Source organism: Notolepis coatsorum (genome assembly GCF_963971535.1).
Source record: "Notolepis coatsorum genome assembly, chromosome: 14".
NCBI lineage: Eukaryota > Metazoa > Chordata > Actinopteri > Aulopiformes > Paralepididae > Notolepis > Notolepis coatsorum.
Window position 1 is genome coordinate 69,517,298 of NC_140178.1, and position 26,358 is coordinate 69,543,655.

Here is a 26,358-nt window from a genome sequence, read left to right on the forward strand (position 1 = left end):
AGTTCATAGTTCATAATAAAAAAAATTCAAAAGGTGAAAATGGTTTCAAAAATAAACTAGTTTATAGTTCTTTTTTTTCAATACATTGCTGCAAGCTATTATTTGTAAAGATTATTGCCACAACCCATATAGAACCACAGACAGCAATCAGAGTACTGCCATTTCCATCACACTGTGATTATTTATCAGTGTTTTCCCTACCATTCCCTTGAAGGGGCGTCGCGCATAACGAGTCTCTCTCTCTGCGTGCAACATGCACACCGAAACCTTTTGGTGTGTGTGTGTGTGTGTGTGTGTGTGTGTGTGTGTGTGTGTGTGTGTGTGTGTGTGTGTGTGTGTGTGTGTGTGTGTAGGTGTGTGTGTGTGTGTGTGTGTGTGTGTAGGTGTGTGTGTGTGTCCGTCCCAAGTCTGGCACACTTTTGAACGACGTTATACTGTGATAGAGCGCAGAGAATGAACGCGCTCACAATTACGTTCATCTAGTTCTAGTGGAAATAGAGTACGTTCAGTTCACATTCGCCCAAAATATGAACAAGTTCATGAACGATCGTTTATTGAACGCGTTCAGGTACATCACTGATTTTCACAATCAAATGTATTATAAAATATTTGTTGACAGCCCTAGTGTGTGTGTGCGTTGTAACGGTCACAAATGTGCCTATTGTATTTCTGTATTATTTAGTTGCAGTGCCATGTTTGGTCACTAAGTGGCGCCTCATTGTTTGTACCTAATGTAGCTACAGGTTTAATTTGATTTTAAGTGGCTTCTTCACTTCCTGTTCCACCTGACGTCCGACAGCAGCGTCAAGCGTCAACTTGTTATAGTAGTTTCTCTAGTAACGATGTGGCTAGTAGTTGTGTATATTGAATAATGCCGTATGACCAGGCATTGTATGGCCATAGTCCTTATTGTATATTTATGTAAATAATAAATGGGTTTGTACCAAATCCCAAAAGCGACAATGTCTGCTAAGCTATCCTGGTGCTGTTATTTTTTTTATTTTTTTTTACTTCATTTTTTAGCGTTTATCGCTTTTTCTGGTCAAGCATGACCGACAGAAACAGGTTGAATGGGATATAGATCAGGGGAAGACACTCTGAGAAAATACGGCGAGTCCGGGAGTCGAACTCGTGTACCCCAGATCCGTGACGAGCACGGTTGTCCCCGACGCCGAAATAGCGCCGAGATACGCGGTGAGCTACGGGAGCTCCCTGCCTGGTGCTGTTATTTTCATGCTGACAAGTTGACATCACACAGCCAGACACGTTACAGCGTGTGTGTGTGTGTGTGTGTGTGTGTGTGTGTGTGTGTGTGTGTGTGTGTGTGTGTGTGTGTGTGTGTGTGTGTGTGTGTGTGTGTGTGTGTGTGTGTTCAAGTTCAAGTTCTTTATTTGTCAAATACATAACAATACAGGGGGCATTGCAGGTAATGAAATGCTTGTGTTTCGAGCTCAGACTCAACAGTGCACACTTAAGAAACATCAATGTGCATGTGCGAGGAGAAGGACACGTGTGCATGTGTGTGTGTAAAGGATATACAGAAGGTGGGTGGGTGCATGTATGACTTTTCTGCATGATTGCACACTAGGCATAAGTAACGCACACTTCCAGACAAACATAATCATCATCACCCCAGCTTAACGACACACACAAGGACACATATCCGCACGCACACACACAAGTTAGGGATATACTAGTCTGACACATCAGACCCATGGTACACTGGCTCCCTTGGTTCTAAAACAGATGAGTTACATTGAGAAATTAAAAAAATAGCGCCCTGGGGAAAATGGTTGTTTATAAAGTCACTGTGTGACATAGTATGGTGGTGTTGGGAGTCTTGTCTTTCATCTTGGGCTGGGTATCGACATTCAATACTTTTATGGTATCGAGCGAATTGCTTCAACACTAGTATAGAAAAATGCTGTGGTATAGAAATTTGGTATCAAATGACAATGACCAAATTTCAATACCTAAGTAGTTCATCTCATCAGAGCCAATAAGCATGTTTGTTCCAAGATATATACCATTTCTTCTGTTCAACCACAATCCAAAACCATTGAAAAAAGGTTTTGGTATCGGTATCTTATGCTAGGTATTGGTATTGGCACCCGTCTCGAAATTTTTTAACCGATATTCAGCCCTAGTCTCATCCCACACTTCTTGGCAATGTCATCTCTTTTTTATCCACATTTTCTCCCCATTTTTCTATTTTCTCCCATCCCAATTTCGTATTATCCAATTCTCCCCTCCCCTGTCTTGAACGTTGCTAGACTATGCCTCCCACAGGTCGGCTGTAGTGAGGACAGAAGCCTTGCATCACGTGTCCCCTCCGGTACACGAGGAAGCAGCCTGTCGCATCTTTTCACCGCAGCACCTCGAACTCTCAGTGACGAGGAGTAACACGTGGGAGGCTCACGCTGTCCCCGTCACTTCCTGCTTCCGTCGCACCGGCGTCACCAAACCGACCTGTAGGAGTCGCTGTCCACAATGTCAAATCTCCACCCACCAACACTTGCAAAATTGTGTTAGTATGAACGACCGCCCAGCCGGTAGCAACGCTGAGAGCTGGGCTCGAACCCAGCATATCCTGCGTTAGAGGCGAGCGCCTTGCCCACTGCGCCAATCAGCCGCCCGCAATGTCATGTCTTAAAGTAGAGGAAAATGCTGATTTGTCATTTTCTCTGTGTGTTACCAAGTTGACATACTGTAGAAACTGATAAACCATCTCTTTCCTATACTTTAATGTGGAATGAGAGACAAGACCCCAATACACCACCACAGTGAGTCCGAGTGACCATAATAAACAAACATCTTCCCCGGAAAGCAATTGTTTGTTTCTCAATTTGTCTGTGACCCAAGGGATAGCTGGCTTGTGTCTTGTTCCATGGGTCTGATATGTTGGGTTAGGGATATGCTTACCCTCCATCCCTTATCTTAGCCATTGCGTGCAGGAGAGGAGAAGCGAGCGGGGCTGATTGCTAACCATTAGAGTAGCTAAACACACCCTAAACACAGCTACCCTGAGGGAGCGGGGAGGTCACATTCCAACACTCGGGATACCATCCGCACTAACAGTATCAGATGGGCAAGGGGACAGGGAGGATATGACAAGACAGTGTTGGAATCACACCTGGCTTGTTGATGCATGACATGTAGACTACATACAGTAGTCTACACAGTAGATACAGGGCTGAGCAATAGCCTGATATTTATTGTTTAGCTTTATTATTGTACTGTGTTGTCTTTTGATGTAGTGAACAGCATTTTGTATATGATCAAAAGCAATCACGGTACATCAGATTTCACATAATGGTGTCTGAAATATCTGATAATGTCGACATTGGATCATCTAACTTTTATATGTTATCTTTCATTTATGTTTGTGTGTGTGTGTGTGTGTGTGTGTGTGTGTGTGTGTGTGTGTGTGTGTGTGTGTGTGTGTCTGTGACCAATGACCATAGAGAGAGAAAGAGTGTGTGTGAGATCATAAAGCGAGAGTGTGTGTGTGAGGTGAGATAGAGAGTGTGTATGTGAGACAATGACAAGATAGAGAGAGGGAGGTGTGTGTGAGAGACCATAGAGAGAGCGAGAGTAGAGTGTGTGACCATAGAGAGAGAGAGAAAGAGTGTGTGTGTGAGACCATAGCGGAGAGAGAGTGTATGTGTGTGTGATCATATATATATATATATATATATATATATATATATATATATATATATATATATATATATATATATATATATATATATATATATATATATATATATATATATAGAGAGAGAGAGAGAGAGAGAGAGAGAGAGAGAGAGAGAGAGAGAGAGAGAGAGAGAGACCATAAAGAGAGACCATAGAGAGAGAGGAGCAGACAGAGTATTAACTTACGTCTGTGTCTGGTCCCTTATCTGCTCCAGGACAGGAGAAGGTGACAAACTCATGACAGCGCTTGTGAACCACAAAACAGCACACTGTCCAGAGAAAGAAAAGGGGGGTGAGAGAGGAGAGATAGGGGGGGCAGAGGGAGAGAGAGGGGGTGAAGACAGTTAGTCTAGGAAATAGGAACGACTGAACAGACATTATAAATATAAATGATCATCATGTCTCCAAAAGAGTTTTTGACAAGCTTGTTTTATGTCTTGTGTAAATATACACAGACATTCAGACACAGACACAAGGAGACAGACAGAGAAACACACCAATCGTCTTTTGGCAATTCACACCGAGACGCAATGCTGAGGGGAAACACAGTTACTGTACCACCTAATTTCACCCGTTGCACTTCCTTTGTGAATAGCAAACTGTGTTTCAGAGCTATTTGCACCGGCATAGTGTCAGAAAAAGCTGGGCAATCCCTTTGTGAATTCGCCCCACAGTGTGAACTGATCCTCTTTGACAAAGTGGTCGCAGAAGCCACTCTACTACACTAAACTATAATACTGACAGACAGACAGACAGACAGACAGACAGACAGACAGACAGACAGACAGACAGACAGACAGACAGACAGACAGACAGACAGCCAGCCAGCCAGCCAGCCAGCCAGCCAGCCAGACAGACAGACAGACAGACAGACAGACAGACACACAGGTCAGACACACACACACAGACAAACAATGCCATAGTGTGATTGTATGTGTCATTGATTTCTTCCTAGGGATGTCCCAGATTTAAAAGAATTGCCCCAACGCCAATTCATATTGATGTCAATTCATTGTGTCATGATCTGTGGCTGAAGTCCAGATCCAACATTTGTATTTTCCTAGATAACACAGCTACACAGTGCACATTTAAAACCAATCCATTGTAGTTAAGATATGTTTTGCAATTGAATAGCTGTAAAAATAGATACAAAAATAGTCTGCATACATCTATTTTAATACAGATTAAAACATGTTGTGATTGGCTGATGCATGATGCCTGGTTGATTTTCATTATTTCATTAATTTGTTCTCTCTTTCTCCTTCCTTCCATCCTTCCTCCTCAAAATGTCTGAAGTCTCTGAACAATCTGGTTGGCCCAAGTGAAATTTTTTTCTGAAATTCTTATGAATGTTCTTCATGCAGATATTTTGCACGAGTTTGGCCTTTCCTATCAATGATTAATATGGTATATTATTCCACCAGCCATTTCATTCAAGCTACTGACACATATGACCTAGATTATGTCATATAGCATATATGGCAATAGAGCCAGGCTTATGCCTGGACAGTAGGGATTCCCCCTTATTGTCCAATAATCAATAATCACCAATCGGTTTGGTAAGTCGATTTATTTTCCTTTTTTCCATACTGAATTGGTGAGCCTATTTCCTGAAAGATTACGAGCACATCTCAGGTAAGTATAAGATTTAAAGAGGTACTTTTGCACATGGGAAACTAAAATGTTGATTAAATCAAGGTGATCGATTAGTCTACCAAGTCCTTGACTTGAGTCTCTTTGGCCCTAAAGCCCTACTTTGCAGGTGATCATCGTTTTTGTCACTGTAATCATCACCATCATTATTGTTATCATTACCTTTATCATCATCAATATCATTATCATAATGATCATCTCCATCATCATAATCCTAATCTAACCCTAATCCTCTAATCCTCACCATAACAGATTAGTGTGTGTGTGAGAGAGAGAGAGAGAGAGAGAGAGAGAGAGAGAGAGAGAGAGAGAGAGAGAGAGAGAGAGAGAGAGAGAGAGAGAGAGAGAGAGAGAGAGAGAGAGAGAGAGAGAGAGACATGTGGTGTGCTGAGCCCACAGGAGTATAATACAAGACAGTGTATAGACCATCGCAACAATTCCGGTATTCTGAAATCATGGGAGAGGGAGCGGGGGGAGAAAATTAATGAATGTGGATGAGAGCCTTGACGTAAGTGGTTGTAGCTACGGCTGTGGGGGTGCTGGAGACATGATCCAATAGACTTTTATATGCAAGAAAGTGCCGATCGACTTGGGACTGGGCTCTCCGTGTTCAGGAGACTCACGCGTATAAAAGTCTATTGGATCATGTCTCCAGCACCCCAACAGCCATAGCTACAGTACAACCACAACAACAATGTCAAGGCTCTCATCGACATTCATTCATTTTCTCCCCCCACTCTCTCTCCCATGAGCTCAATGTAACGCAGAAGTGCAGTGGTCTATAGACAGTCTCACTGTTGCTAGGGAACAGTGCAAACATTGCAACAGGAAATAAATGTTGGTCCTTTAACCCATTCTCTGCCACGCTTATATCCATCGCTGTTTGATCTCTGCCAGCACTGTAAGTCTATGGAGATGTTCACCTTCTTTGCAGGGCTATAACTTTTTAAATTGTATTGCTATGGCCCATTCAACATCGATTATCTATCGTTCAGGATGTAGGAACATTTTACTTTTTCATTCACACATTCATACGAAAATACCGTCTAGAGTAAATATGTTTTTATCGTTTTCTGCAGTATTTCCCATAACGTGAGATATAGGCACAAATGCATATATTAGATCATCAAATGCAGTTTGATACCGATCGACGCTATATTAAAAATTTCAACTGTACATGGTCCTAAACGGTATGACTGATCATGCGCGGGTGAACGGAGGGGGGGGGGGGTCGTTTATAATTCCGTGATAGTTGTTAGATGCTTCATGTAGTATGGGTGATATATTGATCAGAGCAGTTTGTATAGAAAATTATAAACAAAAACGCTGAAACTCACGTCAGTCTCCTCGTACCGTTGGGCGATGAGAGTGGAGCAAACAGATCCCAGTTATGTGGTGGGGATCTAGGCGATCCATTTCCGGTTTGTATATTACTAATACACGCCCAAATCATGTAGATTATTGAGTTATGGCAAAGATCCATATCCACGGTGTGTGTATTGAGTCCTGCGACGATAAACGAGTGGTCGGACGGAATAGGGAGACGCACCGGGATCACAAGAGATCCATTTCCGGTTGCAACTCGCCGATCAGCCACCAGGTAGCAGTATTGAAGCGTTGCAGAGTTGTGCTGGCTCACACAGCATCCGACAAGGCTCCGTGAGTGAAATATGAATACCATGGCGAAAATATGAAAATATGATCAGAATCACGTCGTACGCCGTTATTGGCAGAATTCGCATGAACTTGAAACCCGTTGTACAACGTTATTGGCGGGGAAAGGGTTAAGAATGTTATTGTTATTGTCACGTTTAAACTGTCTATAGAGAATAGGAGAAAGAGAGAGGGAGAGGGGGGGGGGGTTAAAAGCTCAGTTAAACATTAAACCACAGTGATTTATCTATCCTCAGAATTAGTCAGTGGCTCCATTTGTCATTTTTCTACACAGGTAAACACATAGGAGTGTAGGACAAGCACAGTCAGGTACATGCTACTACTATACTAATATTGTATAATAATAATAACTTTATTTTTATTTATTTTTTTAATATTTTTATTGGGTTTTACAGTACACAAGTCAGGTTTTCATTGCAGTCAATACTTTTTTGTTCCTTTTCATCACAAGTGTACAGAAGTATACCCACATATCCCCTCCCCCCTCCCGTTTTCTCTCTCTTAGCATCTTTAAATCCACTTTTACTGTTATATAGAAATAAATACATACATTCAATGGTACCTCCAGTAAGATAACTCATACATAGATCAAAATAAGTGAAACAAAATATATAATAATAATAAATGACATCTTTACAATACCTTCAATGGTGTGCCTCCGCTCTTCCCCGGGGTCAATTGATAATAATAACTTTAATAAATAATATTAACTTTATTTGTATAGCACCTTTCATACAGGGGATTGCAGTTCAAAGTGCTTTACACCAGTAAGAAATAAGACATAAAATCAGTGTAAAACAAGCAGCAAGAGCAAATCATAAAGTGGGATGAAATAATGTATAGATATATTAATCAAATCATATCAGAACCTCACGTTCCAATAGGCTTCTTGAATTTCTGTAATAAAGGGCATAGTATGCACCCAGCGGATAGTGGGGCGTAGATGGTGACAACCTAGGATGGCTTAGAGTAGATGACAGAGTACAGCAACTTGCAATGGGCCTGGTCTACAAGATACACTACACGACCAAGGTACCCATGTACATGTCAAAATACTTCCCAAAGGTCAGTGAATACCACGATCACAACACCAGAGGGAGCGCCACAAATCATGTTAAACCCAGATTCGGCTCAAATAAGGGACTAAACACGTTTCGCAATTATGCCACATCAATGTGGAACGCCCTACCCAAAGCTGTAAAGGAATGTGGATCACTACCCACTTTCAAAACCACTCTCAAGGGACACCTACGGGAGACTGCAATTCAAAACTGGCCCCTGTAAATGTCCTAACCCAACCCCCTCCAATGTACAGTCATTTACCTAGTATGGTTTTGTCAATAGTCCAATGTACAATTTTGCTTGTTTGTACAGTGTCTCCCCCCCCCCCCTCAATGTACAGTTTTGCTTGTTTATACAGTGAATGTGGATCACTACCCACTTTCAAAACCACTCTCAAGGGACACCTACGGGAGACTGCAATTCAAAACTGGCCCCTGTAAATGTCCTAACCCAACCCCCTCCAATGTACAGTCATTTACCTAGTATGGTTTTGTCAATAGTCCAATGTACAATTTTGCTTGTTTGTACAGTGTCTCCCCCCCCCCCTCAATGTACAGTTTTGCTTGTTTATACAGTGTCTCCCCCCCCCCCCAACCACCTCCAATGTAAATTACCCAGTATGGTTGACAATATCCCAATGTACCCAACCCCCCCCACACAACCCCACCCAACCTCCTCCAATGTACAGTTTCTACGTCAAATGTATATACTCCCTTTTCTTGACTCCTTCTGTATCACAAACAGTACTGTATTTGCAAATCTGGTATGTCATAAATGTATAGATGTAGCAGTACTGAATATCTGTATGTCATATATGTCCTGATGAATTGAAAATGGGGGACCCTGATGTAAACAAGACGAAAGTCTTTCTCTGGTCTGCATCCCCTTAACAATTGTGTGTATTGAGCTGTACTGTATTGTACCCATTCTGCAATCTGTTAATAACGTTTTCAATCAATCAATCAATCAATCAAGAGATAAAAGTAAAAATAAGTAAAATATATTAGCAAGGGTAAAATGAGCAGACATATGAAATCACAGTTTTTCACATTAGGATCTAACATCCCAACAGGCTACCTTGTTCGATTTGATTTGATTTTTATTTAGTACATACAATTTATACAAAAGTATAAAAACAAGGGGAACAAGGATAACATGTGAAAGTCTGTCGACTTGTTTCCAACATGGTCCCAAGAAGAATACAATAAATCACAAAGAAAGAGTTAAGAAGATAAGATAGATACAACAAGTAGATAAAATAGACAACACAATTTTCTGAAAGAGCCTCATTACAGCATGTCATGTTCCTGTTCTTCAAGAGTGGTGGCCAAGCACCCACTGCAACTAGGGATGCTCGATATTGGCTTTTTTACCGATACCGATATTCCGATATTGTCCAACTCTTAATTTCGATACCGATACCGATATCAACCGATACCGATATATGCAGAGTTTCCCCCCAAAAAAACTGAATAATTTCAGGTAATTAATAATTTCACTGGATGCATTCAAAAGGCTTTCTAAATGTAAGCATTATCTGTGCAAAATATAATAATTAAAAAAGTTAAAATTAACATTACATATCTCTTGTTGTTGAATTAAACCAACATGCATACTTTTGACAATAAATAAAATAAGAATTGGTTCTTACTTGCTTGCCTGGGTAAATAAAGGTTAAATAAATGTAAAAAAAAAAAAAAAAAAAAAAAAAAATTATACCGATACCGATATTTTCCGATATCACATTTTACTGCCGATATCGGCCGATAATATCGGTCGGCCGATAATATCGGACATGTCGCTTCCCACCCCTCTTGAAGACAGCAATAGTGGGGGAGTTTTGGATGGCCCTGGGCAGAGAGTTCCACAGCCGGCAGGCTGTAGACAGAAAGCCAATCTGTGAATAGGAACCCTTTCTAGGCTCATAAACTGAGAGCTGTCCAGACCGTAACTGTCGTCCATGGACCTGGTCACGCAGGACAATGCGAGAGCATAAATAACTGGGAGCAGATCCATTTAACATTTTATACATATGTCCCAGTTTCAGAAAGGAGACCCTCTGCTCCACAGGGAGCCATCCCAACTCATTGAAGTGACATGGCTCAATATGGGTTCGAGGTGGCAGATTTAGGACCAATCGTATGGTCTTATTTTGGCTGGTTTGTAGCCTGTGTTTACTTTCCACTGTAACACCACTATACCAGTACGTACATGCATAATCATATTGGCTGAGGATCATGCAGTTGGCAAGCAATTTCAGTTTCCAGTGATAAGAACATCTTTTTTCTGTGCAAAAATTTCACCCTTGTTTTAACTTTTTTGATCACCTTCAGGGCCATTGTTTTCCCTGAGAGTGTTTGGTCGAGGTCTGCACCTAGGTATTTAAAACAGTCTCTAGACTCGACACTGAAGCCATTACAGCTGATCTCAAGTCGGGAGCATTCCTTTAATTTATGTTTTGAGCTGAATAGAATTGACTCCAAGGTGAATCGATAATCTGTTGTCAACTAACCATTTGATTCAGTTTTAGTAGAATAGAAAAGACATGAATGATGAAATGAGCACATAAATTGCAGACATACTATAAAATCAAATTTTTTTACAGTGCAATAAAATAGTTCTGGATTACTGTTTAACAGTTACCTTCTGTTTGGTATCCACAGTTTAAAACCTGACAGTCTTCCCTCTTGTTTGATACCCACTTTGACCCTTCAAACCTCCAAATCAGGGCAAACCTCCCTCTCAGGGCGCAGTTCCCTCTCTCAGGGCGTGGTTCTGGGCCTGGGTCTTACACAGTTGTAAAGCCTGAGAGTCTTTCTCGCTTGATACCCACACAGTTTAATAACAGACAGTTTCAAACCTGTAATAAAAGCAATAGACAGAGTAAAATAGTGTAGTGTAATACAAATTATAATAAATAATAAAGACTTGGTCTGTAAAGCCTTTCACATTTCCTGCTCACGGTCCCAAAACTTCCCACCTATCGGTGGGAAAACAGTAATTGACTAGTACGGATGTCAAGGATATATAAAATAAAAGAGAATAAAAACATGGGGAATAAAACATAGAGAAATAGTGCAATGTCAATCACAGAGAAATAGTGCAGTATAATAGTGTAGTCAGTCAAATGCTTTGGTAAAGAGATTTTAAAGGAACACGCCAACTTTTTGGGAAATTAGCTTATTTGCCATCTACCCTGGAGTTAGACAAGCAGATACATACCATTTTCTTCTCTGTGCATGCATTAGGCTTAGGGAACAGCCTCACCGTTAGCCTAGCTTAGCATCATTCACTGAAAGTATGAAAGTAGGTATGCCAGTGTAGCCTAGTTCCCAACAGTCATGAAATACACTCCAAATACAGCCCCAAAATGTTCCTGTAAACATGTTGTGACCTGTGTATTTTACCATAAAAAATAAAAATAATAATAATTAGACATTTTCGTTTTCTAAGCAGATATACTCTGACATTTTTTTCCCCGAACCACTGCTGCCTAGGCACAGTGATTTCATCACCTCAAAAGCCCTGTTTTTCAAAAAACAACAGGGCTTTTGAGGTGATGAAATAATATGTTTTGATCCAGTTTAACATGCAGCCAGAGATCAATAGTATCAAAAGCTGCACTGAGATCTAATAGGATAAGGATGGAGATTTTATTTGCATCAGAGTTGAGTCTGAGATCACTAATTACCTTTGTAACCTGACTGAAAGACTTCTAAGATGTTGTTTTCTTTAACTCATTGACAGCCAATAACGAGTATACTCGTGTTTCGCCCCCAAACGTTGAGCACCAATAACGAGTAAACTAGTTTTTGGATCCTTTTTATCAGTTTCCTTTGATCCCCGTTCTAAACGGTCATCCGGATCACTCTAGGTGTCCCTGGCTCATTTGCCTACGTTGGAATTGCAATGCCGATCGAATCTCACCAGGTGGCAACCTTTTGATAGTCCAGTTCAGACATTGTCTCTACTGATCCCTTTCTGTCAAGGCTCGCTCTGAGGGGGAGGAGCTCTTGCAGAGCAATCGCTAGGAGATCTGCTCGCCTCAAAACCTATAGTTTCCCGTAAACACGAGTAATAATTACATATAAACGAGTAATCGCGATCGCCGATGGGATCATTGGAATTATTCTTTTTGGAGTACCTTCTGGCTAAGGTAAGGTATATTCTATGTCTATTTTACAGAACCTGAAACATGTTTCTGTAACGATCACAGTGTCTTGTTTTACCGGACCTAAACCAAGCTTTTTCTAACGATCGCATTTTCGGGGTAAGACTTTTTTGGTAGCTTGATAATGATTCCATCTTTCCATTCTTCTGGAATCTTTTCTTCCTCCCAGATCTTGGTGAAGAGGCTATGAAGCATATCTACCGCAGTCTTCAAGTCGGCCTTGATGGCTTCTGCTGGTATTTCATCTGGTCCTGCAGATTTTCCGTCCTTCGTTGAGATAATAGCTTTTTTGATCTCTGCTTTGCTGGGTTTATCACAGTTTATTGGAAGTGTTCTCTCCGCTGGTGTAATGTCCGCTGGCTCTGTCGGGGCTGGTTGGTTCAGTAGTTCTTTGAAATGTTCAGCCCATCTTCTCCGTTGCTCCTCTGTTGTTGTAAGTGGGTTTCCCTGTTTGTCTTTTACCGGTTTGTCCGTCTGTTGGAACTTGCCTGCTAACTTCCTAGTGATCATATAGAGGTCTTTCATGTTGCCTTGCCCTGCCGCTGTTTCTGCTTGTTTAGCTAAGTTATCTATGTGATCTCTTTTATCCTTCTTAATGCTACTCTTCACCTCCTTATTGGCTTGGGTGTATTCTTCCTATACGGGATTTGGTCTAGTATATTTCCTGGAAGGCTGGATAAAGGGCTAATAGCTACTAACGTTATATCCAATGGCATTTCGGTTATACAGAAGCTACAGTTAAAACTCGAACTGCATATGATCGGTACAATCCTCAAGCATGAATGCATGGAAGGGGGGGGCGGGGGACGTCGTTTCTGATTATTGATTACCAATAACCGTGTTCGTCTCAGTAGCTACATACGCTGGTCGGCTGGTTGAGTATCATAACAAGCTCTGATCAGCATGTAATTTACGTGAAAAAGATCTTACCATGAGCCGGTTGGATCCCCCACACCATTTCCCAGTTATCGATCGCCATCTGGTAGATCGATATGTCCATTGGCTGATGATAAATTCCTTTTCTGCATCGTGAAATCCGCGATCCAAAACGTATTCCGTGCAACAGGCAATAGCGATGCCGCTCGGCGACCATGAATAGGTTATTAAAATGGAATAAAAGCCAAAACAACCTTGCCACGGACATATCCGTGGGTGGTCCTCAACCGGTGGATTCGAAACACGGATATATACGTTGTTGGGCGGGAATGTGTTAATAGAGGCTTTACAACAGCTGTTTTAAAGGCATCTGGGAAGATGCCAGTTTTAAGGGATATGTTTATAATGTCCAGGACCGGACTGGAGACGCTATCAAACACTCGCTTAAAGAATTGTGTGGGGATAGGATCAATATCTGAGGTTGTGGAGTTTGCTTCTGAAACAGTTTTACACAGTTCACTTAGGCCCCGTTTAGACGGAAACGCTAGCAGGTGAATCCGCAAAAATATTTTTTCGGATGTGCCTTTCGTTTATACGGGGTGAAACCGCAAAAAAGTGAGACTACCTTCCAGGGTGGAATTCCTAGAAACGATAAACCTTTGCGCTCTCATCTAAACTGTCAAACCGCATAAAACGATGACGAAAGGGTTGTCATGGCTCTCGTCGCGTGTACTGCTTACATCACAGGCATGCGTCAGTAGCCTAGAAGCGTAAACAAAGCATGTCTGATTCTATCCATGGCGATCACCTGAAGGCTACATTGGCAGTACTTTTAAATACACAAGAATCTGTCCCGCGGCGTGACTGGACCCACTGTCTGTGAGTGACTCTGCTTTGGTCCAATCACATTCCCCACCCACAGTCTGCGAATCAGAGGCAGAGTAGGGCGGGTCTTCACAGCACGTCATGTGACATATGCGCCAATCGTGTGACAGCGGGGCTCAGTCGTCTGGAGTCGTTACAGCCTCGTCTGCACGGAGAATTCCATCCCAAAACGATAGTCTAAATACAAAATTAAAAGTGAAACCGTAAGACGACTTTTGCGGTTTCTGTTCAGACTCTCTCCGTCTAAACGTGTGTGATGCATGTAAAGTTACTCATGGTTACATTGCATACTCTACTGAGATCGGTTTCATCTCCACATCCACTAGTAATGATACTTTGAGGAATTGAGCTCTGATTGAAGTAATTTCGTTCTAAAAAAAAATTTGCAAATTCCTCACATGTAGCTGTTGAGGAGGGTTGGGCGGCAGAGACATTGTTTAGCAGCTGATCGATAGTGGAGAAAAGGACTCCTACATTTTCTGTGATAATATTGGAAAAAGAATCTGTCCTTGCTAGTTGGATGGTTCTGTTATAGGCAGTCAAAGTATCTTTGTAGATATCACAGCAGATAGTGGTTTTTGTTTTCCTCCATTTTATCTCTGCTGCACGACATTTCTCTTTTTCTTCTTTGACACCATTATAGTTCAGCCAGGGGGAGGCTCTGGTTGTCGACTTCTTTAAATTTTTTAGTGGGGCAACAGAATTTAATACATGATAGTGCATCATTGAGATTTTTTACCATTTCATTTAGAGAGCCGTCATGACTGTGTGGTTCATATAGTCTGATAAGATCAGTGAACTTTGATTCAGCTTTGTCATTAAGGAGCTTCCTGCGGCAGCTGAAGAAATTCAACCTGCCAAAGACGATGATGGTGCACTTTTACACAGCCATCATTGAGTCCATCCTCACCTCCTCCATCACAGTATGGTATGCTGCAGCCACGGCCAAGGACAAAGGCAGGCTGCAGTGTGTCATCCACTCTGCTGAGGTGATCGGCTGCAATCTGCCATCTCTCCAGGACCTGTATGCCTCCAGAACCCTGAAGCGTGCTGGTAAGATTGTGGCTGACCCCTACCACCCCGGTCACAACCTGTTTGAGACACTCCCCTCTGGCAGGAGGCTGCGGTCCATCAGGGCCAAAACCTCAAACCATAAGAACAGTTTCTTCCCCTCTGCAGTGAGCCTCAACAACAAGACTCGGGACCCTCACTGACCCCCCCTAAACTGTGTTAAAAACTATATACTTGCCCACTGTATTGTTACCTCATTCTAATTAGTGTATATAATTGACCACATCTGCCCAGTTGTACAGCCCTGGGCCCTCATTCATCAACGTGTTCTACGCACAGATCTGTGCTTACCCTGTGCGTACGATCATTTCTAAGCAAAGAGTGGGATTCATCAATTTCAATTTGAACTTGACTCGGTGCTTACGTCTACGCACAGGTCAGAGCACACTTACCTGACGCCCAGTGGTAGAATATATTATTACAACAAGGAAATGAGCTTCTGTGCATAATAACACTGGCATGTTCTGTACGAACCGTAGTTCATTATAGTTCATTGTAAAATAGCAACAGTAGTGTAATTATGGTCAAAACCCTATAAATAGCATTTGGAATAATAGATCTTTCTCTCAGAATGAATGCAGCATGGTTTATATAGCGTTATCGGAATATACGGGGTGTAGGCTACTGACTGACTGCGCTCCGCGTAGCTTGATTGATTGATTGATTGAAAAGTTTATTAACAGATTGCAGAATGGGTACAGTACAGTACAGCTCAGTACATACAATTGTTAATTGGGGATGCAGACCAGAGAAAGACTTTCGTCTTGTTTACATCAGGGTCCCCCATTTTCAATTCATCATAAATCATAAAGCTCAACTCGTTATTATTTTGCGCAGACCGCAGAAACACGGGAACGTTTTGATTATATTTAAAAGGCTTTACGTTAAACGAAACAAGTGGAATTTCGAAGCTGTAAGCAGAATACAAGTCATATGAATATAGTGTTCTTCCCCCTTTTTACTGTATAAGAAAGAATAGAAAACACATTGCAATGACACCAGATAGTGGACAGACTATGTATATGATGGGATTCAAGTTCGCGTTTTTGTTGATCATAGGCATGCTGTCAGAGTATGATATCTTAATCAAACATTCTAGAACATTTGTCGTCACAGATCATGTCCTAATAGAACATAGGCTATGGCATGGATCGTGATATTGTGTGGACTGTTATTATTACTGTACCGGTACCACCCATTGTGACAACAGCCTTGTGAGTCCCGCACACAAACATGATGGAATTCAAGTTCATGTATTGAAAGGCAGGCTACATCATACATGCAGTGAGATTCATTGTTCTTGTATATGCTCTCGTATTATTGTTTATATAGGCTACCCAATACTGACATCAAAATAGATTGTAGTATGCCTCTAGAAATCATATGCAGCAGGTAGAAAATTGACGGGAGATCCATCGCGATTTGGAATAAAATTGAGGAGAACTTTAATTCCTGGGTATTAATCAAACAACACGGGAAAAGGCAGTCATATTCCAGCGCGGTATTTATTAGTGTTTGCGCTGCCCAGGCAGCAATGGTTAATAGATATCATATCCGACATCACCGTAAGTGTACACGTCTGTCAGCCTGTCTCATGACACGCTTCCCTCGGCTTAGTCCATTTTTCCACATTTCATGGGTGTATTCCATTACCGTATATGGTTAATCGGGGCGTTTCTGGTATGCAAATACGTGAAAGTGTGCACGAGCCTCGGCGCAGAGCCAAGGTGGGATTCATCATGCGTAGAGCCTGCGTACGCACGTGTGATGAATCCCGACTTCCCTGTGCGTACACTGGTTCTACATTCCGTGCTTACGTGTGGAAATAGAACATGTTCTACGCACACATTGATGAATGAGGGCCCTGGCCTATTCCTATTTTATACTTATAACTGTACTATATTCTATTGTGCTATATTTAATTTAGTTTATATCCCATATAATTTTATTCAACCTCGTATTTACAGTTGTACAGCCCTGGCCTATATTTATTTTCATAATTATATTATTCTATTGTGCTTAACTTGGCTCATATTTCATTTTATTTGTATTATCTGTCTGTTAACGTCTGTCTGCTAATGTTGCACCGATAACGTCCAAAGCTAATTCCTTGTATGTGAAAACTACTTGGCAAATAAAGACCTTTCTGATTCTGATTCTTCTGATTACCATGTCAGTGAGTTGCATTTATTATATGCTGTGTTAGATCAAAGCTATACAGTAGATTTGCAAGCTCTATAGCTTTGGAGTCTGCTTTTTTATTTATATGAATATTCAGGTCTCTGTTTAGGATCACCTTATCGTATCTGGTAACACATAGTGAGATCAGCTCAGAGAACTCACCTAGTTCTGTGATTCTAAACAAAAATGTTGAGTAGAAAATGGCTGCAACCCCTTCTCCTCTTCGGTTCTTTCTGGGCAGTTGATGAAAGCTATAGTCTGGTGGACAGGTCTCTATCATTATTGATGTAGCTGTGTCGTTATTAAGCCATGTCTCCACTAAGCAGATGCAATTGAAGTTATTTTCTTTAATCAGATCATTAACTAAAAAGGTTTTATTATTCAGAGATCTGACATTTTGGAGGGCAAATTTTATTTGTTGGACTTCTATGTCATGAGAGGAGATCTGCTTTGGCTGGACTTTGATAACGTTGAGGTTAACGGCCCATGCAGGCCTATTAGATGGTGTGTGTTTATAGCTTTTACCATGCCATTGGCTGGTTAAGATTACCAGTATGTTAGAGATGGCATGGCGTCTGTACTATTGTTGTTTTTCTTTGGGCAGTGAGTCCACTGAGATTACACTGAGTTCAAGATGTTGTTTTGTGGAGGTCAGTGTGTTGCTGTATGGAGCAGAGATTGGGGCTTGATTCTATCCACTTAAAGAGGTCAAGAGCGCGTGACTGATGTATGCTGTTAGTAGTCTAGAATCTCTATAATATGGGTGAAGTCCTTCAGATACTAAGAGGTTTGCACAATTCCAGAAAATATTAAAATTGTCAATGAATCTCAGTTTGTGTGAGTGACAGACAGATGCCAGCCAGGTGTTGAAAGACAGGAGTCGACTGAATGCCTCTTTTCCTCTACGATAGCAAGCAATTGGTCCACTGATGGATAAATCCTGATGTTCGGTTAGTGTATTCAGTAGCTTGATGAAATGTTTTTTAAGTGTCTCAGTGCCAGGATATCAAACGAGCAGGGACTGAGGGCTATAACTGACTACAAAGTCAGCGCCCCCTCAATGGGGAGCGACGACGCCTCCCTTGCGGACCAGCTCAACATCTTCTACGCGCGGTTTGGTGCAAACAGTGGCACTGCTAGCCCAACGGCTAGTGACGTCACTGGTGCGCCGGCTGCTGTGGAGGAGGGGGGGCATCCGCGGGGGGCGGGGACGCTCTCTCATTGACGGTACACAGTGTGAGAAGAGCATTTATGCAGGTGAACACCAGGAAGGCTGCTGGCCCAGATGGAATAACAGGACGCATACTTAAGTCCTGTGCCAACCAGCTTGCCCCGGTGTTCACCGCCATATTTAATCAATCCCTGGCGGAGTCGGTGGTCCCTGCCTGCTTCAAGATGTCTACCATTATCCCTGTACCGAAGAAACCCTCCCCAACATGTCCAAATGACTACAGACCGGTGGCACTCACCTCTGTGGTCATGAAATGTTTTGAGAGGCTGGTCAAGGACCACATTTGTGCCTCCCTCCCCAGTGATATGGACCCTATGCAATTTGCATACAGGACAAACAGGTCCACTGACGACGCGGTCTCCCACGTACTGCACAGCACCCTCTCCCACCTTGACCGTCAGAAGGGGGGCTATGTGAGACTGTTGTTCATTGACTACAGCTCAGCGTTCAACACCATAGTCCCCACCAGACTGGTGGACAAGCTGATCGAGCTGGGTCTGAGCTCCGCCCTGAGCGCCTGGGTACTGGACTTTCTGAGTGAAAGACCCCAGGCGGTCTCCAACACCATCACCCTGAGCATCGGGTCCCCCCAGGGCTGTGTTCTAAGCCCCCTGCTGTACTCACTCTACACACACTGTGTGGCCAAGTTCAGCTCCAACTCCATAGTGAAGTTCGCAGACGACACGGTGGTGGTGGGGCTGATCTCGGACAACGACGAGAAGGCCTACCGGGAGGAGGTTGAGGTACTGGAACTCTGGTGCCAGGACAACAGCCTGCTCCTGAACATTGGTAAAACCAAGGAGCTGATCGTGGATTATAGGAGAGGACAGCAGGAGACACACACACCACTGATGATTAACGGGGCTACCGTGGACAGGGTGAGCAGCTTTAAGTACCTGGGGGTCCACATCTCAGAGGATCTGACATGGTCAACACACATAGACACAGTAGTAAAGAAGGCGAAACAGCGCCTCTACCACCTGAGACAGTTAAGGAAGTTCAGAGTATCGGGGAAGATACTCCAGTCCTTCTACTCAGGAGCTGTAGAGAGCATCTTGACCGGAAACATCACTGCCTGGTATGGAAACAGCATGGCACAAGACAAGAAGGCCCTACAGAGAGTGGTGCGCTCAGCCGAGCGTACCACGGGTATTGCACTACCTCCCCTGCAGGTTCTATACAACAAGAGGTGCAAATCCAGAGCCTGCAGGATAATGAAAGACCCTCACCACCCCAATAACAGCCTGTTCCAGCTGCTGAGGTCAGGCAGACGCCTGCGAACCCCAGCTACTAGGACAGAGCGGCTTAGGCTCAGCTTCTTCCCCTAGGCCATCAGAGCCCTGAACAATGAACATTGAGTGCCACAGAACACTGAACTATCCACACACAAGCACACATGAACACACACACGGCACGCACGCTGTGCACACTCACACACTAGCAGCCACTTAACACTTTAACATGAGCGGGCACACACTCATGCCGCACACTTATGGCCAAAAGGAAAGGCCACTTTAAATTAGAATAACAGGAACAGTGTATTGCACTACCAAAGCTACCTAGCATGTCCTATATGCTCTGTAAATAACTATGTACAGATACCGAGATGTCACACCATGTTACCTGTTACCTGTTTATTGCACAATGTTGTTTTTTATTGGATTCTATTATATGTTGTAACACTGTATTGCACATCGTTGCGGGCAAGACCACCCGCATTTCATTGTATACTTGTATGCCGTGACAATTAAAACTCTTGACTTGACTTGACTTGACTTGAGCCAGTGTGGATGACGATCTTGGTGTGGTTTGGTTTATCTTTGAGGATTTCTGAACACAGAGCTTTACTGTGAAAGAACAACCATGGGGTTTCTCTATGCCATCACACTATACCCACTTAGTCACTCACAATAATGTCATGTAGTAATAATGACTTCCATACGTACTCCATCCCTAAGGTCTTTTCAAACCCACCACTAGCACAATGTCCAACAGATTTTAGACCAGTCAGAGAGCCTGGTAATGTTACAGTGTTACACTGAGAGCACTGACCTGGGTCCAAGGGTGAGCGAGGCTGCTAAGTTGCTAGTAACCAAAAGGGATAAAACCAGCCTCTGCCGTGTGTCAGGTTTACCCTTAGTGACCGACTGTGTTTCTCTGTGAATATAATCTTTGTTGGATGGTGTTGGCTCTCACACGCACTGGTCTAGCAGATGGGTATTAGGAGAGAGTGAGCCAGTGTGTAGCAGTGGCTGAGAGACACGGTGTGTGTCTAACCCTAATCCTCACCATAACAGATTGGTGTGTGTGTGTGTGTGTGTGTGTGTGTGTGTGTGTGTGTGTGTGTGTGTCTGTGTGTGTGTGTGTGTGTGTGTGTGTGTGTGTGTGTGTGTGTGTGTGTGTGTGTGTGTGTGTGTGTGTGTGTGTGTGTGTGTTAAGTTGGCTTTAGGGATGTTACACACTCCACTGGCCCGCAGGCAAGCCATAGAGATGTCTCCTACTAGGCACACACACACATGCATGCATACACAAGTTCATGTCAGCATCTGACACACAAGCGATGACATCCACCATCCACACCTGTCCCATTGAGACAGATGAGAAGAGAAGTGAGTAATCTCACAGTCACCTGTGTATGAAATGAGATATAGTATATATATAATATATATATATATATATATATATATATATATATATATATTAGAGGTGGGCATAGATTAATTTTTTTAATCTAGATGAATCTATCTGCAATCCTGGAGTTAATCTAGATTCAAATGGCTCATTTGAAGTCTGCCGAAGGCATTCAAAATGTTCTACCCAAATAATGACCAGAAGTAAGTCCTTACTTTTTCTTTCCTCCTTACGTTTCTCAGGCCAGGTGGCCCATTACACCATGAGCCCATCTCCCGTTTCCAAAATGCATTACAGACTGTTTGAAAAAGCTGTTTTGCTATGATAATTGGTAATGAAATATCAAAATAATGTTCAATAAGATGTACTTAAGTATTAAAACTAAACTTGATAAGGGGGGAGTTGTTGCAGCCGCATTTTTAGATCTAAAGAAAGCCTTCGACACTGTGGATCATGGTGTCCTGCTCACCAAGCTTTCTCGGTACAACTTCTCCCCTAATACCATCACATACATGAAGTCTTATCTTGAAGGTAGAACTCAGAGAGTAAGGGCAAATGGTGAGCTATCCTCTGCCCTTAGCTGTGGTTTTGGTGTCCCCCAAGGATCTATATTGGGACCGCTGTTGTTTAGTTTATACATTAATGATCTTCCAGCTGTATGCAATAAGTCTGACATCCAGGTGTATGCAGATGATACGGTCATTTATGTCCATGCAGAAACCAAGCAGCAAGCTGCAAACAAGTTAACAGCGGTGTTGACATCGGTCACTGAATGGTTGACTAACTCATGTCTGCATTTAAACACCAAAAAGACTGTTTGCATGTTTTTTACAAAGAGGCTGATGAATACTGTCTCACCTGATGTCTATGTCAGAGGAGAAAGGTTGACAGTTGTATCCGAATATAGATACCTTGGGATAAAAATGGACTCCAATCTTACATTTAAAAAACAAATCAAATCGGTAGTAAACAATGCAAAGTTTCACTTATCAAACTTCCGTCACATCAGAAACTCTCTGTCAACAAAAGCAGCAGCACTGTATTTTAATGCCATTATTATGTCACACTTAACATACTGTCTGACTAGCTGGACACAAGCCTCCTGTACAACATTACGATCTGTACAGGTAGTTTACCATCAGGCTGTGAAAGTTCTGGACAGGAAAACAAACAGCCACCACCATTGTTATAGCATAGCAAACCAGAACCTACTGAGCTGGGACAATCTTGTCAAATTCAAAGATGCCTGCCTTACCTATAAAATCCTACATGGCTTGGCTCCTCCCCCCCTCTGTACTTTCATAAAACAGAAAGCATCTGCTGATAGATATACCAGGTCTGTAGTCAGAGGGGACTGTGTAGTCCCAAACAGGAGGTCTGCTTTTAGTCAGACAGCCTTTTCCGTGAGAGCAGCCCACACCTGGAACAGTCTGCCAACACGGCTCAGGGAGTATCAAAGTTACATCTCATTTAAAACTAACTTAAAATCATGGTTGAGAGATGGTCAAGTGTGCGACCATTTTAACTGAGGGGTTGTATTTTAATGTATGTATTTTAGTGTATTGTAACCTATACTGATTCCTATTGTGTTTTAATTATTGTACTATGTTTTAATTATTGTTGTGCTCATGTCACCTGCCCCAGAGACTACAGTTGAAAATTAGCCAACTTGGCTAAACTGGCATATTTACAGTCAAATGTTCCTTAATATGCACTGTCTCTGTATTTTAAACCAATAAATACAAAATACAAAATACTTGGGTTTAATAAATAGTTTTATTCAGAACACAAATAATGTTACCAGTACAGTCACTCAGTAGCTATGTGACATGGCTTGACTCAATCAGTCCAATAGTGTATACTAGGGATGGGCATTTTTAAGAGAAATCCAGATCGATTGATCGCATGCTATACTCGAGTGATCATGAATTACTCGTGGAGGAAAACGCTGTACAAAATAAAAGTTTTTTCCGGTGTTTTAGACTTTGCTCTTATATTTTGAAACCCCCCGACCGGAAGTATTATTGTTATTATCGCTAGCAGAACCTATCTATGAGCGGACAACTTGTGTCATCCGGTTCTGTGTTTTTGAGTTAACGTTAATACACATGTTGAGATTGTTGGTGAACAACTATTTGTTGTATTAAATTAATTGATGTGTTAACTTGTCCCTGTGTCCAGTCCTTTCGGTCACTATCCCCACCCGTTCATTGTAAACAATGATGCATGTAATTGTATTGTATTGCTCCCAGACCCAACTTTGAGAATAGATTAACAGCGGTAATTATTTTATCGCGCGATAAGAGTCCGCCGTTAACTTAGCCTGGTAACGGCGTTAAAGGCCCGGCCTTAATATATATATAGAAAGAAAGAGATGAATAGAAAGAGCGGCTCAAACAAGGGACTAAACACGTTTCGCAATTATGCCACATCAATGTGGAACGCCCTACCCAAAGCTGTAAAGGAATGTGAATCCCTACCCACATTCAAAACCGCTCTAAAAGAGCACCTACGGGAGGCTGCAATTCGAAACTGGCCACCGTAAATGTCCAAACCCCCCCACCCCCTCCTAATAGACAGTCTCCTCCCCACCGCATGTATATATTCTCTCCCCACCGTATGTATATTTCTCTCCCACCCACCCACCCCCTCCTAATGTACAGTCCCCTCCCCATCATATGTATATACTCTGTCAGGATCTATGGGTAACAGTACTGTATATTTGCATATCGTATATGTCACAAATGTAACAGTAATAAATACCTGTATGTAAGCGGCACGGTGGTGTAGTGGTTAACACTGTCGCCTCACAGCAAGAAGGTCCAGGGTTCGATTCCCGCTTGGGGACCAGGTTTCCATGATGCCAGGTACCCAGGTGGGGTATCTCCCAGGCCTTTCTGTGTGGAGTTTGCATGTTCTCCCCGTGCTCGCAAGGGTTTCCCCCCGATAAGATAAACCCAATGGAAAAACATGCACAACAACAGATCGCTAACGCTGTGGCGTCCTTGACGAAGACGGACAGGAGCACTTGGATTGGTCCCCTGGCGCGGCTCACGTTGACGCCTGTCTGCTCCCGGCTGCCCTTGGGGGGAAGGACGACGGGATGGGTTAATCGCAGAGACGAATCGCATCAGCGATCCTACAGACAATGCATGCGTGTGTGTTCCGGTGTGTGTGTGTTGTGGATAATAGCCAATGCCAATTAAAGACCTCTGAGCAGGTCCTGCATTATATTATATTATTATATTATATTATTATTATATTATATTATATGTCATGTATGTCCCTATGCCATAAATGTCATGTATGTTGTGTATGTCATAAATGTCACTATGAATTGAAAATGGATGAACGTGGTCTTCATGACACACTGTTTGATGTTTTTCCAAGTATCCTAGCGCGCAGCTAATGCTAATGCTACAATGTTGGGGCGCCGTTCCCCATGTACCCCGCCGAGGGCTGTCTTTACTGTCTTCCCTCCTCTTAACCATTCATGCTGACGGTCAATCGGTGTCTAATGTTGGGGGTTTAGCGGGGGCTTTTTTACCCTTTCAGGGCTCAGGGCAGGTGCGCTTTTTGTGAATCTATGGTGGAACGGTGAATTGAAAATGGGGACCCTGATGTAAACAAGACAAACGTCTTTCTCTGGTCTGCATCCCCTTAACAATTGTGTGTATTGAGCCGTACTGTGTAATATTCATGCTTTGAATATATCTTTACTATATTATTCATGCTGTGAATATATCATTTACGACAGGCGCGCCAGGCGCACCTTGCTTATGTATACCTGACCAGGGGTCCTCACAGGCAGTTGGCTGCCAGCCGTGAATGGAGTTACACTCATGCTGAACGATGCTTACCTTTGAATAAACATATAAATGTTATCTCCTCGTCCTGAAGATTATTCTATTTAATCGAATACGACATGGTGTCAGAAGCAGGATGAACATGGATATCAACGGAGTCCCGTCGCCACGGATGAATTGGGATTCTCTGGACTTACCGGGAGAATGGAAGTTCAGGCAGCACGCGGAGTTGATGTTTTCGGGCCCACTCAAGAAGAAAGGAGAGGACGAGAAATGTAGCTACCTGCTATTGTGGAGCGGAGAAAGAGGGAGAGACATTCACAACACATGGACTCTCAGTGCAGATGAAGCAAAGGTACTGAAGAGCTACTATGACAATTTCGAAGCATACGTACTTCCAAGGAGGAACACAATCTTCGCCAGGTACAAATTCCATGAGAAAACCCAGCAACCGAGCGAGTCATTCGAACAATTTGTCACTGCATTGAAACTACTGGTGAAAGACTGTGCATATGTGAACAATGATTAGATGGTTAGAGACCGCATAGTGTTTGGCATACACTCAGCAAAAGTAAGAGAGAAACTATTAAACGTAGGATCAGACTTGTCGTTAGACAACGCGATAGATATAGCTAGAGCCCATGAGCTAGCACAATCACAGATAAAGAGCTTTACTGGCGCCACGTGCAGCGCGCAGGAGCAGCTCGTGCACGAGGTGCACAGACATGAACAGAAGCATAGCGCTCAGAGATATCGCCCCAGAGCAGAGTGGACAGAGAGAGCGAACAGAGCGAGCGACACAGACACACGTAAGAACTGTGGATACTGTGGGGGTAGAGCTCACAAGGAAGGGGATAACTGTGTAGCTAGGGGAAAACAGTGCACGAAGTGTGGAAAATGGAACCACTTTGCCAAAGTCTGCAGGGCCGGTAGCTTCCAGAAAAAGTCAATACACGAGATTAGCATGCGCTCTGAGTCAGGAGAAGAGTCAGACGAACTGTATGTAGACACCGTGACAGACAGACGGTTTGATGCAACAGAACAAGCGTTTGCAGACATACAAGTAGGAAAACAGGGCACAGAGCTTAAATTTAAGTTAGACATAGGTGCACAAGTAAATGTAATTCCTTTGAGAGAGTATCACAGTTTACAAGATAAACGCAAAATACAGCCTACCTCACGCAGACTGACAGGATATGGTGGAGAGAAGCTAGTGGTAAAGGGCACATGCACGTTAAAGTGTAAATACAAAGAGCGTGGCATGTTGTTAGACTTTTACATAGTAGACACTCAGGCACCCCCAGTTCTAGGTTTACAGGCATGCCTGAATATGGACCTCATTAAACTAGTATTGTCAGTGAATGCACACACAGATAAACAGTCCATCATGGAAGAATACCACGACGTGTTTAAAGGGA

At 42.7% G+C, this 26,358-nt stretch overlaps 1 protein-coding gene across 1 annotated transcript in view; it reads right to left on the reverse strand.

The window, feature by feature from the left end:
- Positions 1–26,358, reverse strand: part of prkcab (protein kinase C, alpha, b) — a gene marked incomplete at its 3' end in the record, with an annotated part of 626,135 nt that overhangs the window by 427,839 nt on the left and 171,938 nt on the right. The window contains exon 3 of the mRNA XM_084328655.1: positions 3,886–3,968. Within this exon, the coding sequence (XP_084184781.1) occupies positions 3,886–3,968 (83 nt within the window). The remainder of the gene's footprint in view (positions 1–3,885; positions 3,969–26,358) is intronic.